At 31.6% G+C, this 17404-nt stretch overlaps 1 protein-coding gene across 1 annotated transcript; it reads left to right on the forward strand.

The window, feature by feature from the left end:
- Positions 1-8891: 8891 nt before the first annotated feature.
- TRIADDRAFT_63971 (expressed hypothetical protein) lies at positions 8892-11720 on the forward strand. Its single transcript, XM_002112600.1, has 6 exons — positions 8892-8952; positions 9199-9251; positions 9567-9608; positions 10395-10692; positions 10917-11308; positions 11510-11720. The coding sequence occupies exons 2-6, from the start codon at positions 9200-9202 to the stop codon at positions 11587-11589; spliced, it is 864 nt and encodes a 287-aa protein (XP_002112636.1). The 5' UTR covers positions 8892-8952; position 9199; the 3' UTR covers positions 11590-11720.
- Positions 11721-17404: the final 5684 nt, after the last annotated feature.

A 17404-nucleotide genomic window follows, 5' to 3' on the forward strand; every position in this document is an offset into this window, starting at 1 on the left:
GTAAAATTATACTTACTCTTGTTCTTAATCTTCAATAGTGAAGCCATCAATCTGTAGAAATAGTTTGATCGGTCTTAAAGTCTATAAGATATCAGTCATTGCTTGCCCAGGTGGTTAGAGAGGGCATATAAGTAACGCAACTTTGTGCGTTAGTGGTTATCATCTATGCAATAAAAATGACCAAGCATCCCTACTTTCCAAGATCACATATTCGCATGACGCTCAAATCGCTGGATGTTATGCATTTAATGCAGCTCATGATCTTGGACAATGTATTTACTGCAAGAATCAAACATACCATGATGATTTAGGTGGTGTGGGTAGAACATGTCCTAGAAAAACCTCCAATCAAAGAACATCTTGCTTAACAGGTGGAACTATCGATACAGCGACCAGTGTTTCTTCCTTTAGAACCAATAAAGCTTACTATTATCATTCAGGAATATCTGGTGTTTTGTGTTGTAAGAATTAAAATCTATTATCTTAATAAGCCTCTTTTGTTGTTAATAAAAGTTCTAGTTTTAAAGATAGTCAGCAAGAATAAACTCTAACTGTATATTTTATTCGTTATATAAGCTACAGATAATTCGATGTGATTAAATTGATTTCGCTTACAATCGCTAATCCACTTTAAAAGAATATTCACTGCCTCAAGTAGAAGTGGTTAGTATTGTAATATCAAATATAGCTTTTCTAAAATACTCTTATAATGAGAAACAGATTAGGAACAAATCCTATTATGAGCAGTAATAACTGTAATCTGCTTAACAATGTTGTTAACTTCTTTTGCTATTTCTATTATTAACTGATATACTTTGTATGTCTGGACTGATGATTTGTAGGTTTGTTAAAAAATTAGCCTTGCAGTGCGACTAATTAAACTGCAAACATGATAAATTTCGAAATCATAAATCTCTAAATAGCAATCAAATTGTTTTGCGCAAAATTAATCTTTTGAGCAAGCCCTGAAAGAAAGTAGATCTTGTGAGTGTGAGACTTTATCCAAAGATAAAAGATAATTAATAAAGATGTTTAAATTCGATTAAGATAAACTCTTCGTCACGATTGTGAAATATTATGCTAAGCAGTTAGCTAGATGAGATAAAGTACTATATTTTTTATTTTCAGTAGAAAGAAATAGACTATTGGACTTATAAGAATATTCTGTGCCTGTATATCGGGCACAGTAGTAGTAAACTGATGTTATTAAGACGTTATTAGAGTGGTATTATAAGAAACTATCTAACAGCGAAGTCCGATGATACTAACTTTAGTTCACTCTTCAACTGTAAGGTTACTAGACAGTTCTAAGATTTATACATGTTAAGACATGGAACGTAACTAGTACGTTATGAAGGCCTAATTTTGTTTTATTCTTAGTTTAGAGGACTACAACAGGTACTAACCGTAGTGATATGAAATTAATAGAAATTGCATGGCGATGAATGTAATTTTTATTTCAAGTTAAAGTAGTAATAAGTAAAATTTCGACTAGCCTATAAGATGAATAAGACGTTATAATTCATGATATGACGGCATAAAAGTCTAGAAGTGAGTACCGGAGAAATAATTATTACTTCTCTGATTTCTATGTAGCAAATAAATATATTGGTGTTTACAGTAAGCTTATGCTGAATTTATAATTTATTTCTAGAAGAAAAAGCTCCCGTAAAACTTACAAACATCGAGATTTATTTCTGCTACGTTTGCTGCAAGCGTAGTTGTAGCAGTGTAGGAACCTGATAGCTCAGTCTAGTCCGGTAATTATGGCCTTTCTAAAAAATGTTTGATAGTATTTTAAAAATTATGTTAACAGATTTTCTATGTGGTATTCATGTATAACATTTGATCTAGAATTAGTTAGCTTGCCTAATGTTTAGTGCTAATAAGTTATGTTAACTTAAGACTTAAAGAATTCTGCTCTCTTTTTTTTAAAATACTGCAAGAAATTACAATTTTGAAATCTAGCAAGTTTAAATTTTAGAAATTTATCAAGTAGGATAGTAATTCATCTAACTACATTCAGAAGATTCTAGTTACATAAACAATGCTGGAATTTTATTCCGGTTGGCAACTGAAAATTATACGTAGATTTATAAGAGCAGTTTACTATTTGACGACAAGACTAAGTTTACATACTAATTAGTATATACTTCGTTGTACATGGTATTCTAATATCATGATAAGTTACATCTATTAAAAAAAGTTACTTTATTATGAAGTTTAATAGACTTAATAGCAGTCTTAGCTATCTAATTATCAAAGTGTTAGTTTTCACTTTACAGTTTGGATTAATAATGCGATATGAACTTCTTATAAAATGCTATAATACTATGTAATTGAGTAGCAGAAACCAATAAGAAAGGTCTAGACTATCTCTTTACTTTAAAAGTTACCGGATTGCAAATTAGAATACCAACAGATATGATGAATATTTATAATATATGTGTTAACTTGTATATAGCAGTAAAATCGCTTTCTCTCTCCATACATATATAGCCCTTGTTTTCTTCAGTTCTGTATCTGATATTGCTAAAAAATATTGAAATGACATCGTGCATTGACTAATCATAAGCTACTTTACAGAGATCGACATCATTGAATTAAGGATAAATTTTAATTAATTAAGTACTAATAATTGATGATATTCAAGTTTATTGATGTTTAAATGAACGTAATAATTGTTAAATACTGCTTGTAATACAGCATTTAGAGCCAACTGGCCACTACATATTGTATAAATATTATTTTGCTTTCTTCAGTTCTATGTTTGATGTTGCTAAAAAATCTCGAAATGATATCATGCACTGATTAATCATAAGCTACTTTACAGAGATCGACATCATCGAGTTATTGTTGGATTTTAGTAAATGTCAATAATTGGATGATACTCAAGTTTATATTGATCGAGTTAACGCAATAACTGCAAATACTGGTTATACTACAGCATTTGGAGCCGACTGGCCACAACGTATTGTAACACTGACGCCTTGACTAAGGATTTTGTAGAATATTTAATATACCACGATGACTACATCTGTATAAGCAAACAATATGCTTGTTACATATTAGCAAAATTTCCTTATTTTTGTTGAAATAATGAAGGGCAAGATATGAATCAGTATTTAAGAAAGGTTAAGCTATTATCATCTAGTACTGACAGAACCTATAAATATCCCAAATTTTCATCTTCTTACAACTGAAGTCGGAAAACCGGTCGAAGTACCGGTAGAAATATTTCCTTTAATCAATCTTAGCATACATATCCTCGACATTAATTATTCTCTAGTATTCTATTTTGTGAGAATCTGAAGATTTCTCTTGCTCTCGTGTGTATTTTACTCTGTATAACTACGCTTGTGGTAATTTATTGTCGAAATTATCAATCATTATAGCTGATTCATTTGTAAAGAAATAATGCGATTTAATTGCATAAGTAACCAACTTCATGTCTGCAATATCTTTAGTTTGTATAGTGAAGCCCCAAATAAGGTTACGATTAAAATTATGGAATAATGCAAAAATAGATAAGTTTTACGCTAGGTTGCAAGACTACATACGTGTCTAATTGTGGAAGATGTTTACAGTACGTATTGTAGTAATTGTATTAAGGTGCTTATATTAAGAATCTGAGATAATAATAGATAGCGTTAATTATGTTAGTAATATGAGATTTGTATTGTGACGCTTTAATTAGAAGCGCGAACTATGGATTTATAGCGCGATAATAAATTTAGATATGATCTTGTAACTTAATTTGTAAGACATGATTGTGCTTGAAAGAAAATCATTATATAACTAATTGTGTATAAATTATGAATATTGCCATTATAATTTATACAGTTCAGAGATAGACCTATTGAAACTAGATAGTTCTTGATAGTTATAAGACGAGCCTAACCTATGTAGTAAAGCGAAATTTACAAGAAGCTGTAGTTCTTTTGTATTTTTGAGAACATACTTTATCACAGTTTGCTATGGTAAAATATCCTCAAATCCAAAGACCGATTTATGATAAAAAATTGTACCTGCACTCCAATTTACGAATAGATATACAAACTCTCGAAGCGCCTATACCAGACGAAGTCATTATTTTAAATTCATTTACTAGAATAATTATCAAACGTATCATTAATCTAATGTACTAGTAAAATGTACTCTTTTTTTGTCATTAATTTTTAATAGGGACAACACCAATCTGTGGAAATAGCGTGATTGCTCTTAAAGTCTATGAGATATTAGTCATCGCTTGCCTAGGTGGTTGGAGAGGACATATTAGTAATACAAAATTATGCACTAGAGGTTACCATATGTGCAATAAAAATGATCGAGCATCTCTACTTTCCAAGATCACTTTTTCGTGTGGCATTCAAATCTCTGGCTGCTATGCTTTTAATGCAGCCTATGATTTCGGACTATGTATTGATTGCGGGAATAGGGAACATCAAGATGATCTAGGTGGTGTAGGCATGACATATCCTGTCCTACAATCAAGGACTATCTTTATTATCTAAAATGAAGGGCTCTAATACCTCTTTACAGTAGATAGAAGTTATAGATGATATCAAAAGCGGTTAAGTAATTAGCTATTCTATTTATATCTAAATGCTTAATTACTACGGCTATATTTATTAAGAATATCGATATTCGATGACTAATATGAGACAGTTAGATTATAATATGCCAATTCACAGAGTCGTCAAAACGCAACATAAATTCTAATATCGGTCAGATACAATCATATTTTACGGTACAAGGTACCGGTATATAAAGCATAACCATCTCGTAAACTAAATGAAGATATGCTACCAAACATTGCTAACTTCTCTATGGTAAGATATCTTCGTGATAATCTTTCAAAAATTTAGTTGCTTAGAAAAGTCATAAAATAAAATAGATCTTGCGACTACAAGATTTCATCTGAGCAGGAGAATAGTTAACATTATTTAGAAATATACTTTGTTATGTACAAGTTTATAAAATAATATTAGTAGGTATAATAAATTACTTGGTGTTGATAGATGAGTAAGATAGATTATGAAGATTTCATTTAAATTCCAAAAACACAACGGAAGAATTTAAAACAACCAACTGAATCTCTCTAAATTTTGGCAATGTAGATTAGAGTGATAGTTATTAATTCATGAACTAATGTTTAAAATTCAGTATACAATTCGGCGCTGAATACATAGAAGACTACAAAAAAATTTAGATTAAGATGTATATCTTGCCTCGATATCAGAGGATTATCATATCTGTTGGTAGCATGAATTAATTAAAGTAATAATTATTTTCAGTAGAAAAAAGTGAACTAGCAGCAGGCTTACAATAGTATTTCATGTGCCTACAACACAATTCTTTTCTTTTTATTATTAATTAATATACTATTAGATCGGCAGCACACGGCGCTAACCAATCACTAATTTTAGTAATGTTTGCCTTAGATAGTTCTTTAACCTTATTGGTCTAATACTGTTTACAAAACTAGTCGGTTTTGATATTTGCATGTGTTATGATATGGCTAATTTATCTGCTGTAGCTGGGATCTATTAAAAGCCGGCTGTTCTTTTTGCTTAATTTAGAGGACTAAGATAGTGCTTGTATTGCTAATTCATCGTAGAGATGTAAAGTAAACGATGATTGTTAAGCAAAGAAATGTGATTTTGTTACATGTAAAAGTAGTAATAATTAACTTACATATACGAGTATATATTGATATGTTACGAGCAAAGATCAATTCTAACTTGCAATATAGGTTGAGAGTGTGTTTTCGGATCTGCACTGCTGTGAATTGAAATACTAATTAATTTCTATATAGATATAACTAAGATTTAGCACAGTGAGGTCTCGGATCTCTCTAGAAAATCACAATCTATCTCATTACTAGCGAGGCCGTAGCTTATATAGGTTCATGTACCTAAAGCCGACTTAATTATACGATTTATCTCGTCTTTTAGAAATCAATCAAATTAATACTCTGAAGAGTCTCAATTTATACGGATTAAACACAGTCTAATCCTGTTCAATTTACTGTTTCAGTATTCATTTACGACCAGGGATTACTTATTTCTATACGAATTGATAAAGTTACGAAGTTATTTATTTGATTTATTTACATTCTTGTGACTAATCGCAATGTTAAAATAATGTAACAGCGCAAAATTAGAGCTAGCTTTGCAATTTAATATTGTTAAAATCTTTATCCAGGCATCGATTAAATCACATAGTATTTAGATGATTATTGAATATAGTGCTACGCTACGTCTTTACTATATATTCGTATACATCATTATGTGAAACTAACTAGAGATGAAGGCAAATAGTTCTGTTCAGTTCAAGAAAACTTTACTGTAACAGTTATTTTAAAATTTGTGTGAATTCATAATTCAGGTTACCTGATGTTGGAGTGTTTACTTTTACGAAGTACAATAATGACGATGCTATCGATAAATAGTATTTAATAGCTATGCGATATTAAATTGATTGAGCCAATAATTTAATAAAGTCAAGAACTATTTTATATAGTCGTCAAATTATTGCTTATTTTATAAAGCTAATCAGTCAATTTATAAAATAACCAAGTCGGAAGTTATTTTATAAAGTATGCCAGGTCGCCTTGGATGTTAAAGTGCTTATTTTCACAATTAAAATCATGGCGAAGTACTATGACTACTTTTTATAACACAGAAGCTACTTCTAGCGACAGTTAAGCGCAGACACTAGTCTTCACTAAGATCTAACTAGAAATCTGCTGATTTTAAAAGGTTACTCGCTTTTATACCTTTCATCCATCTATTTGCAAGCAGCTACAGCATACATATGCATAGAAGTTAATACTGATAAAAATATCAGCTATCGTGTATTATATTTAAATTAGTATCGCTTTAAGCTCTACTTTAAAATACGTTAGAGCACTCTCATAACATGAAATTAACCATGATCAGAACACGATCTGGCCTTTGAGCTCTTTTTTAATTAGATATCTAACTTATCACCAACAATCCGTATATATACGTACAATATAACTCGTCGCAATACGAGTACGATAACAGATGCTATACATAGATAGCATTTAGTAGTTATGCTAGGCCAAGTTTTAAGTATCAAATCATTGCTCGTTTTATGAAGCTAACTAGTCAATTTATAAAATACCGTAACTAAGTCGGTAGTTATGTTACAAAGTAATGCAAGCCGCCTTGGTTAGTTTATGAAATATTATAACCATAGCAGTTTTATAAAGTTACCAAGAAGTTACAGATAATTTATGAAATAACTCTCGATGGTTATCTATAAAAAAGTTCTTAATTAATTTATAAAATAATCAAGGTGATGGTTATTTTGGTTATTTTATAAAATATTAACCAAAGCAATTTTAAAAAGATACCAAAGAGTGAATGGATGATTTATGAAGTCATTTTTGGATGGTTACCGTATTTTATAAATGTTATGTGTTACTTTATATAATAATTAAGCTAACAGTTATTTTATAAAATAATTAACTCAGTAAATTTGATTTAAAGCTACATCGCTTTTAATCGAAGGAATTTTACATCCAGAATGTATACCGTGCCTTTGATATCATAACACTCTACAGTAAGAGTACGTCAGATCGATGATCTTTACTCTCATGTAAAATGCTTGTTAAAGAACTGCATTAATCACAGTTAGTCCGGTAGCGGTTTAATTACGTCTACTTAATTGATAAATAGCATTTAATAGCTGCATCACTTCTAATTGAAAGAATTATTCGTCAAGGCGGTATACCGTGCCTTTGACATCATAATACATCAGATATCGATCGATGACCCTCATTCTTATGTAAAATATTTGTTTAAGAACTGTATGAACTCGCATATACTGGCTGTCACGGAGTGATGTGCGTGAAGCTGTATTGCTTTTGTTATTAATTAATTGTTTACCTGCATTAATTAATTGCCTGGGGCTTTAAAAATTGTAATAATTAATGGAGTGTTAATTGCAATTACAGCCTACAATGTTGTGAAATGGTATTATTGTGCTTATGTGTCAAATCATTAGTAGCTGTTAATTAATTAATTGCAATTAAGGTTGCTTACAAATATTTAGCTATAGTGAACTATATAACTTATTGGTAAACAATTTATCATACTAATGTAAGTAAATCTCGTATAGCAATATTGCACAATTGCTTATATGTGCACCGCTTATCACCACCGAAAACTATAAAAGCCTGAGCAGCAGCTCTGCCAAAAAAAAAATCAGTTAGTTCCTCAGCTCTTGTTATATAAACAAGTATCTGCTTTAACTTAATAAACTTAATTTACAATTTTTATTAGAGTAACTTTATACCTGTGTGGTTGTATCTTATAATAGATCTCCATCACTACGAAAGAAGTAGACTTATTCTAGTAGATTTGTATCGTTCGCAGTGTTACTTAAATAGTGACAAAAGAGATACTGCCACAGTGTATGTAATTGATGTTATACCCGATCGTGGTGCTTAATTACCTCTGCTTAACTGATAAATAGCATTTAATAGCTGCAACGCTTTCTAATAGAAGAAATTATTTGTCAAAGCAGTATTCCGTGCTTTCTGGCATCATAATACATCAAATTCATGACCTTCGTTCTTAAGTGAAGTGCTTGTTGAAGAACTGTATGAAAATCGTACATACAGGCTAATCAATGTCAGCAGATCGTGATGTTTAATTACGCCTACTGCAATTGCATCTATCAATCTTCTTTAATTCTTTTATTAAGATGTAAACGAAATGGATAAATCCCATTAGTACAGTCAATAAACTATAGCATTATCTGATAATATTGACTTAAGCATCTCTTATCTAATTGCTTTAAGCATTATTTACATTTGACAGAAGCATATAAAAGCTCTGCGTTCACGCATTTTTCTTATCATTTCGTATTTTCCTCAGTGCCTTGAAAGGAAGAAGGATCGTTTGATTTGATTTCCAAGTAAGTATTAAGCTGCCGTTCTAGTTATTCTTGGTAGAAATGTGTGTGAAATAGAGTTTAATTCTTTTAGCTTCCGGAGTTATAAAGTAGCTCCAATTATCTATGTTAAATTGTACTCTTATTTCTGTTACTGTTATAAAGTGTAATAAACTTTGCTAGAGTTTTGTTATTTTCATTCCTAGATACTTAAAAACATTGAATCATTGCATTAATTTTTTTGCTTTTATCAAAACCTGTAACATAAAGCATGAAGACCGCTATCATCTTTTGCGCTTTATTTGCCGTGACCTTTGCATCAGGTAAATTTACTAGTACCATTCTAATAATAGTAAAGATGTCAAGTAAAATTGTTATAAATTTACCGTACTTGATGCGCAAAGCGACGCTTTAAACGCAATCCAGTATTAGGCAATAGCTTATTAAGTCAATTTATTTCTATCCGTCTATTTTTGCAGTGTTGGTATACAATTGTATACTCTAATGACTGATAATTGGTTTTAATTTATTGTTTAAGCTGTGATTTTGATCATTACTCTTTTATGTTGATGTTTATAACTCTCCAATTGGTAATCCATATTTCTAATGTTATTTCTATATTCTTACTAACACTGTAGTTCGTCCAGTGCCATTTGACTTGGATGAACAGCACGAAACTGGTAAGTTAAGGATGTAACATTTTACTATTGCTACGTAATTCTGATATGTATCGTGAGGATAAGCCAAACAACAATAAGTTATGCATCGATAATCATATATTGACTAACTTAATGAGATGTAAGAAAGAAATGAAAGAAGTCCTCTATACTATTTGTATAGGATAGAAGAGTAGTATTTAAATGACTGATGATAGTCGTTCATTATCATGGTTACTTATAAGAGATACCAATTGAAACTGGACTTAGAACAGTATGTAAAACAAACAAAATTACAATCTATTTTAATTTAGCTATTCCTGTAACTGTCGACATGTTTACATTAGAACCGTATCTCAGTATCATCGTGATGCCATTACTTGAACGCTATTCGCGGTCGATTCGATTGTATTGTAGTTCTATCGAAGCAATGAAACTAGTACAGTAAAATTGCAATTCAAGTAGTGTCATATTGTACTCTACTTATGCTTCAAGTAGTATGCAAAACAAATTAAATTGCAATTTATTTAATTTCGCTTATAATAACATAGCTACGACTCTCGGTATTTCGATATTACTACAGCATTATATCATCACTATGCTATTACTTCAATACCATTCATCGTCGATCAGATAGCGTTCTAGTTCCATCCGAGCAATGTAACTTATGCAGTCAAGTCACAGTTTAAATAGTGTAATAGTTTACTCTGTAGATAAAGAATCGGCTTGTCAAATAATTTTTATCCCAATTTGTTCACTTATTTCAATGTTCGTCCATTTAATGGTATGAAATAACCTTGTACATTACAGTTGAATACAACCCTAAGGTGTTGACTGTACCTGCCAGGAAAGATATAGATAGAATTATTAACGGTCAAAATGACGTGAGAGGCGAACACCCATACCAGATCTCTTTGCAAAGAAAAAATCCTTCTCAGCCTGGCTCATTCTACCACACATGTGGTGGCTCCATCATTAATCAGCAGTATATTTTGACTGCTGCTCACTGTGTTGACAGCGGTGTAGCATCTGACTTCAGAGTAGTCGCCGGTGAATACGATTTCAGCAGAAACGACAATTCTGAACAAACCATTGCTGTTACTAAACTGTAAGAAATCGATGTCTAAGACGTTATAATTTATCATTAAATCTAGAACTAAATAGGTTACTCTTTATTCCATAATTATAATATGAATTATAATTATTGGATAGCATGAAACATATTGCTTCTTTGCCATCCTATGCAGTAACAATCATCTTAGGCTTTATAACGCGGATCGATAAAAATATCCTTGCGTGACCGAGTCTTCTCTGACATTTTATTTTTCACAGTATCATCCGTAGCGATTGGAATCCAGCTAAGATCAACAATGATATTGCTGTTGTTAAATTGGCCAGCAAATTGACCTTCAATAGCTATGTTGCTCCTATCGCGTTGGCTTCTGTTACTCCACCAACCAATACAGCAAGTCAGGTTACTGGATGGGGATTAACTAATTATTTCCTTCAAACCAGACCTAACATTCTACAAGTATTGAACGTCAAAAGAAGATCGGACAGTGACGCTGCCGCATCAAGCAGTAACTACAATAGTTTTTCTCAAGTCGCAGCTACTACTACTGCATACCGTGATGGAACCTGCCAAGGAGACAGCGGTGGCCCACTTGTATTCAAACAGAATAACCAATACCAGCAATATGGCGTCGTTAGCTACGGCACAGTCCGTAAGTTTGAATGAACATGATTATTATTAGAACTTGATTCAAAAGATTGCAGTGTGATAATCAACTAGCGGTTTTACTATACCTTCGCCAAATAGAATGTTGGATAGCCCATGTATTTCGCTTTGAAAGTCTTACGGCATGAAGGAATATTATGACCAATTAATTACTAATGTTCATTTTGAATACTTTTTTTTCTTACAGCTTGCTCATGGTCCTCTGCTGATTTCTATGCCCGCGTTTCTTCCTTCAAGACCTGGATCGAAAATAACTCCCGCATTTAATCTGCCACATGGATCACGTAGTTATGTTACAGCATCATTAAAAGGATAAAACCTTAATAGTTAAATTTCTACGGTTTTAGATACAGTACACACGTCGATAATAGGTTCTGTAGCTTAATTCAAAATAAAAAGGCATTTTTTCATATGATTCCATGTATTATTAATTTCGATGTCTTTTGATAAGCATTAACTTATTGAAGATAATCCCAGTGCTATATGAGAAGGATTCTGTTTGAGTGAAATCGCAAATGTGCGCATAGCAAGGAATCATCTATGTTATTGAAAAATATGACGTACTTTAGTAAACTATTACCCTTGTACTGGATTGCTTAGTCAGTCAAACAACGCATAACAATAATCAACTATAGAAGGTCAAGAAATTCGTGTCCGTAATGATATATCAAATACCAACCATTTAGGTTCTTGTCAATCCATTTTTGTCCTGCAATGGACGACGGTAGAGTATATATTTCAAAGAGTTGTTACTTTATACGTCCAATTTGAGTCTATTGAAAGTAGATTGGCTTATTCTATGGATATTTTATAACTAGAATGATATCAATCTAGCCATAACATAGTAACGTCTACTTTATCAGGCTGTCTAATTTTTCTACGCTTAATAAGGTTAATTCAAGGCAGAAACCATTACTAATAAAATTAAGGCTAATTAATCAGAATTTTGTATCTATCTTGGCTATTATTTATTTTTATAGCAATAAGAAGTTACTTTTAAGTTTCAGACTTCGCCTCTGGTACACATCAATGAGTTATCTTGCCATATTAATAGTAAATTACCTACGTAGATTATCTTGCTATTTAATGTACAGTACCTGAATTAAGTGATCATTGAAAAGAAAGCTTCTACAGATGTAATGTTATTTTAATATGCCGTTATCGATCTATTTTATATCGGTGAAATTGTAACAAAAATAGCTCGATCTGGTCTATTGTAGTATATCTCTCTAGCGTAACATCTTGACTATCCGATAATATTTCCAATCGAAAATGGATACAAGCACAGCAAGGATTAATTCTCTGAGAGCTAACATTTTCTCTTTGCAACTGTTACCGCCTAGTCCAAATGGTAAATAGGAGAAGATATCAAAAATTTGTTTCTCCTTCCATGAATCCGTCCGGATTCAATGTAAATGAGTTTTGTCACAATTTTTCAAGCCTAATAAGTAGATAGTTTTCATACTTACTAGTAACATATATCTTACTATACAGTACAAGCTATCACAGTATCATGATTGTAAGCAGCTGCAGGGCAATACAGTATTAGAAAATGCTTAGAATATTGTTCCAGCAGTACATTGATAACGACATCATGTTAGTTACCTACATGCACTAATGTACTTTTACTTGATAATGAATAGATGCGCTATAACATAAGATTGCTTCCCGAATTTAACAATAATGTAACCATAGGCTATTTTGTCTCAAATTAGGCAAGGCTAGTTTGTATGTGATAGCTAGACTTACTTAGAAACCCCCTAGTTCCTTTCTGGATAGAATAATGTCCAGCAATATCGTCTAAATATCATTTTTCGACCAAGAAGCTAATATTACTTTTATGCTATTTTTCTATTCATTAAAGATTCGTTAATCATTCAACTTATAAATGAATCAAATTTAAGTTTCTCTAATTATAATTCTACACCTATTAAGAATAAATGCAAAATTTTTTGTAAGCACGATAAAGTAATCTTTAATTAAGATTGACATCGTTCGCCATATTCTGTAATTAGATTCGTGTTGGAACAAGGCACCGTGTTTTTAACGATTACCGTAGAATGATGGAATGGCACAATGATAAAATTAATCTTTAGTAATGCAAAGGGTTCAATAGATTGATGTAATACATGGAAAGCGTATTATTAACATCTTTGCATCGCTACATCTTGATGAGGAAAATAGAAGCAGAATACTAACGTTGTTTACAATCTTACAGGTATACCTGTAAATTATCGAGAGATTAGATCATTAAATCAATTAAAGCATCGAAACTAAGACCATATTTACGGCAATTAAATTGATGCCATTATCTATTCGTACACGGCAGCATTGGTATGTTAATGCTTTAGTAAATAATACAACATATTTGAATGATAAAAGAGTAAAAAATAATTTACAACACTGAAAAAGTACAGTAAAGCTTCAGATAGTTTTTGATGATGTGGTAAAAAATTGGAAGTAAATACTTTGCGATTGATATTTATTGATAATTTACACCATTTAAAACTATAGTAAAGTTGCAGATAGTTCTTCGATCATGACGTAAATATTTAAAGTAAACGACTTGCTACGGGTCGTTATAAAAGATAATTTACATTAGTAAAATTACGATCAAGCTTCAGATAATCACGTAATAAGGTCGTAAATTACTGAAAGTAAATGGCTTGCTGTGGATAGTTATAAAAGATAATTTACAATATTAAAAGTACGGTAAAGCTTCAGATAGTTCCATAATAATATTGTAAAAAACTTGAAGTAAATACCTTACTATAGATATTTATAGAAGATAAATGACATCATTAAAAAGTACAGTAAAACTCCATATAGTTCTTCGATCATAAGGTAAAAAACAGGGAGTAACTGCCTAGCTATGAGTAGCTATAAAAGATAATTCACAACATCCATAAGTATAGTAAAACTCTAGATAGTTTTGCAACGATATTGCAAAAATTTCAAAGTAAATGCCTTGCTATGCTATAGTAATAGTACTGGTACTGCAAGGATCGAATTTACCACGTATAGAGTTTATTCTAAACTATAAAATTATTTATAAGTATGTTACAGGCAATCTCGGCAAGGCAGCGTTCAAAAGCGTTTTCTGTGAAAGCATTCTCTCGGAATGCAAACAATTATAAGGGATTGCCTAGGATTACCGATAATATAGTGAAAGTATGTAAATGCAGAGACATTCATAAAGGATTTCCTAGGATTACTGACAATTTATAAGCGTTCCTGGGAATTATTTTCTTTTTAAAAGCATCATTTAGCATTGAACGGTAGCACAATTTAAATACGCCATAGAAAAGGCCCTCATTGGCAAATATTGCTTATCAAAATTGAAATTTTTTTCTGAGATTGCTACACATTAGATTCATTCATAATAACCCCGATTATTCAAATACTTAATATTCAAGAACATTCCCACAGAATGCTCTGCCAGCATTGCTTATTTTAGAAGTGCTGTTATCTTCACATCGTTGCCTATATACAGTATTGTAATAGCTAGAGCTGACTGATATAATCTATAACTGATGCATTGGCTATCGAAAATTTTATAAATAAATATCTCTTAACAACCAGGCATCCATAGGAAATAACGTTTATGCTAGGGTAGCAATAAATATGACACAGTTCTTGTTGACATGGTTAATAATGAAATACGAAAGCAAGCTTGGCTTTATATTAATATGATCAATAATCACTGACCATGCGGTATTAACAAAGCATATAAATACTTGATAACTTGTCATCATCGTGTAACTCAAAGCGGAAAAAGCATTGAAACTTTGGCTAAAAAGGATTACTGTAATTGACCTCAACATCTCTATCCTTGACTAACTCATCCACTTCTCGTTTCCAGCTGTCAAAACATGAAGGCTATTCTTGCACTCTTTTGTGCTCTACAATTGATGACTCTTGTTGCGGTAATGGATTATAATTAGTCATTAATTACAACCACTGCTAATGTGATATGATTCTCAGAGAAATCAACTACCAATCTTGCAATTTTTCAGCCATCCGCCGCGGCATATTATTCTAAATATAACAGGAATTACCTTAAAAAACTACTTCTTCAACTTGATTTAAAACTCAAACTCCAATCAAAGAAGCACCACATTAATCATAGTAAGACTTTAAAATAAAATACTGTTTCTTTCATTTTGCTAACTGAACTGTAAACTAAATCTTCCGTTTCATACCATATTAACATTTATTCTCGTTTTAATCCATAAGGTTCTACGGACAGACTAAGGATTTGTAAAGAAAGCAGCTCTGTAATCAAAGTCTATCATTCATCGGTCATTGGTTGCCCAGGCAGTTGGACTGGCCACATTCGAAACGCCGATTTGTGTGGCAGAGGATATCATTTATGTAATAAAAACGACAGAAGGTCCCTACTTTCCAAGATTACCTACAAAGATGCCATTAAAATCCCTGGCTGTTATGCATTTAATGCAGCCCATGACTATTACAAGTGTATTGACTGTGAGAATAGAACGGCTCACGATGATCTAGCCGGTGTCGGTAGGGCATGTCCTATAAAAGTCGAACGTAGAACATCCTGTATAACAGGAGGGATGATTGATGCAGCAAAAACCCTTGAGAGCTACAGCCATAAGAGGGCTTGCCAGTATCATTCAGGAATATCTGGTGTTTTGTGTTGCAAACATTAACACTTATTTTCGGTGGAGTTTACCCATATTTTGCTGTCACTTTATGTTCTAGTTTAAAACATTGATTGTAAGGATTGAACTAGAAAAATTTCAATAAGACTGGATTAATGTCCGCACTCCTTGTTTCTAAAATAAAAATAGTTTGCAGTACCAAATGAATTATTGCTTGCCTAAAATGCCAAGTTAAATCAGAATCTAATCTTAAAAGACCCTCTTATTGGCGGTATTTAGTCATATCGTTATACTTTCGAGTCGGTTTATAATGTTTTAACTAGCACTCTATTCTTTTCTACCAAGCAGTACATTAGACAAGTAACCATAGCAACTACAGCACAGTAATGCGTATTATAATCATATTAGTAGCAAGCAATGACGGAACATATTTAACAAAACAGCTTTGCAACAAGATAACGTAATCTACGATCAATAAGTCAATTCCTTGAACCACGTATCAAGGAACGATATCTGCACTATCACGAACACTTTTGCTCTACTAGCAGACTACGCAAAGACTTAAACGCCTCGTATTTTACGTTAAACACTAAGTTGGACAATTTCACTTTATTTCACGATATACTGCATTTATATACTACTCCTCAATAGTTCATGAGTCATAGTTAATACAATTAACATTAGAATCATTTACTGAATTAGATATTAATTTTAGCTACTGCTCCCTTAATGTAGACAACAGTATTTACGAACATAGACATGTAATGACTAATACAGAATAGTCAGATTACGATATGTCCTATCACGGAATATTTCCATGATAATTTACAGTCTACCATAAGTAAATTACAATCACAATAATTCGAACTGTAAGCAGATGATTTGCATTCCCTATTATAACTATTAATTTCAGTATGTGTATAAGTGTCACTGTCATAAAAAATCAGTGCTATATTCAAACACAGTATATCCAAATTAGAAGTTAACTAAATAAGGATAGTCTAACAGAATTATCCTAACATAGATATTTCTACTGTAATACAGTATATAACACTGTAACAGGAACATATTTAACTCAATCGTAAAATAAATTCTCCTTCGATATAGCAATGCGATAATGCACAGTACTAACGGCGTGTAAAGAAAGATACACCCATACTTGATCATATGGATAGCTATATTTGATATAGTTAGGTTACTTTGAATAGATATTATCGTGAAGCTAATACTAGATGATTGCTAATTACTATATTAGAAATTGTTGTTGACTAATAGTAGCCAGTTGACTAATTATGTTACAAGATTTATATAGCTAGAAACACTATAGTTGTTAAGATGCCTTTCGGAGAAAGGGACTAAATGTTAATAGAAAAGTAGTGGCATCTTAAGTAGAATGATTTAGATTTATAGAAAATAATGATATATTATTAAAGAAAAGTATTTTGTTTGATGAC

Source organism: Trichoplax adhaerens, genomic scaffold (genome assembly GCF_000150275.1).
Source record: "Trichoplax adhaerens TRIADscaffold_5 genomic scaffold, whole genome shotgun sequence".
Taxonomy (NCBI): domain Eukaryota; kingdom Metazoa; phylum Placozoa; class Uniplacotomia; order Trichoplacea; family Trichoplacidae; genus Trichoplax; species Trichoplax adhaerens.

Excerpts from the sequence above, each read along its gene's own strand:
- TRIADDRAFT_63971 (XM_002112600.1), top strand. The coding sequence starts at position 9,200 with ATGAAGACCGCTATCATCTTTTGCGCTTTATTTGCCGTGACCTTTGCA. Across the intron at positions 9,252-9,566 it reads TGCCGTGACCTTTGCATCAG|TTCGTCCAGTGCCATTTGAC; the intron begins GTAAATTTACTA and ends CTAACACTGTAG. Across the intron at positions 9,609-10,394 it reads GGATGAACAGCACGAAACTG|TTGAATACAACCCTAAGGTG; the intron begins GTAAGTTAAGGA and ends TGTACATTACAG.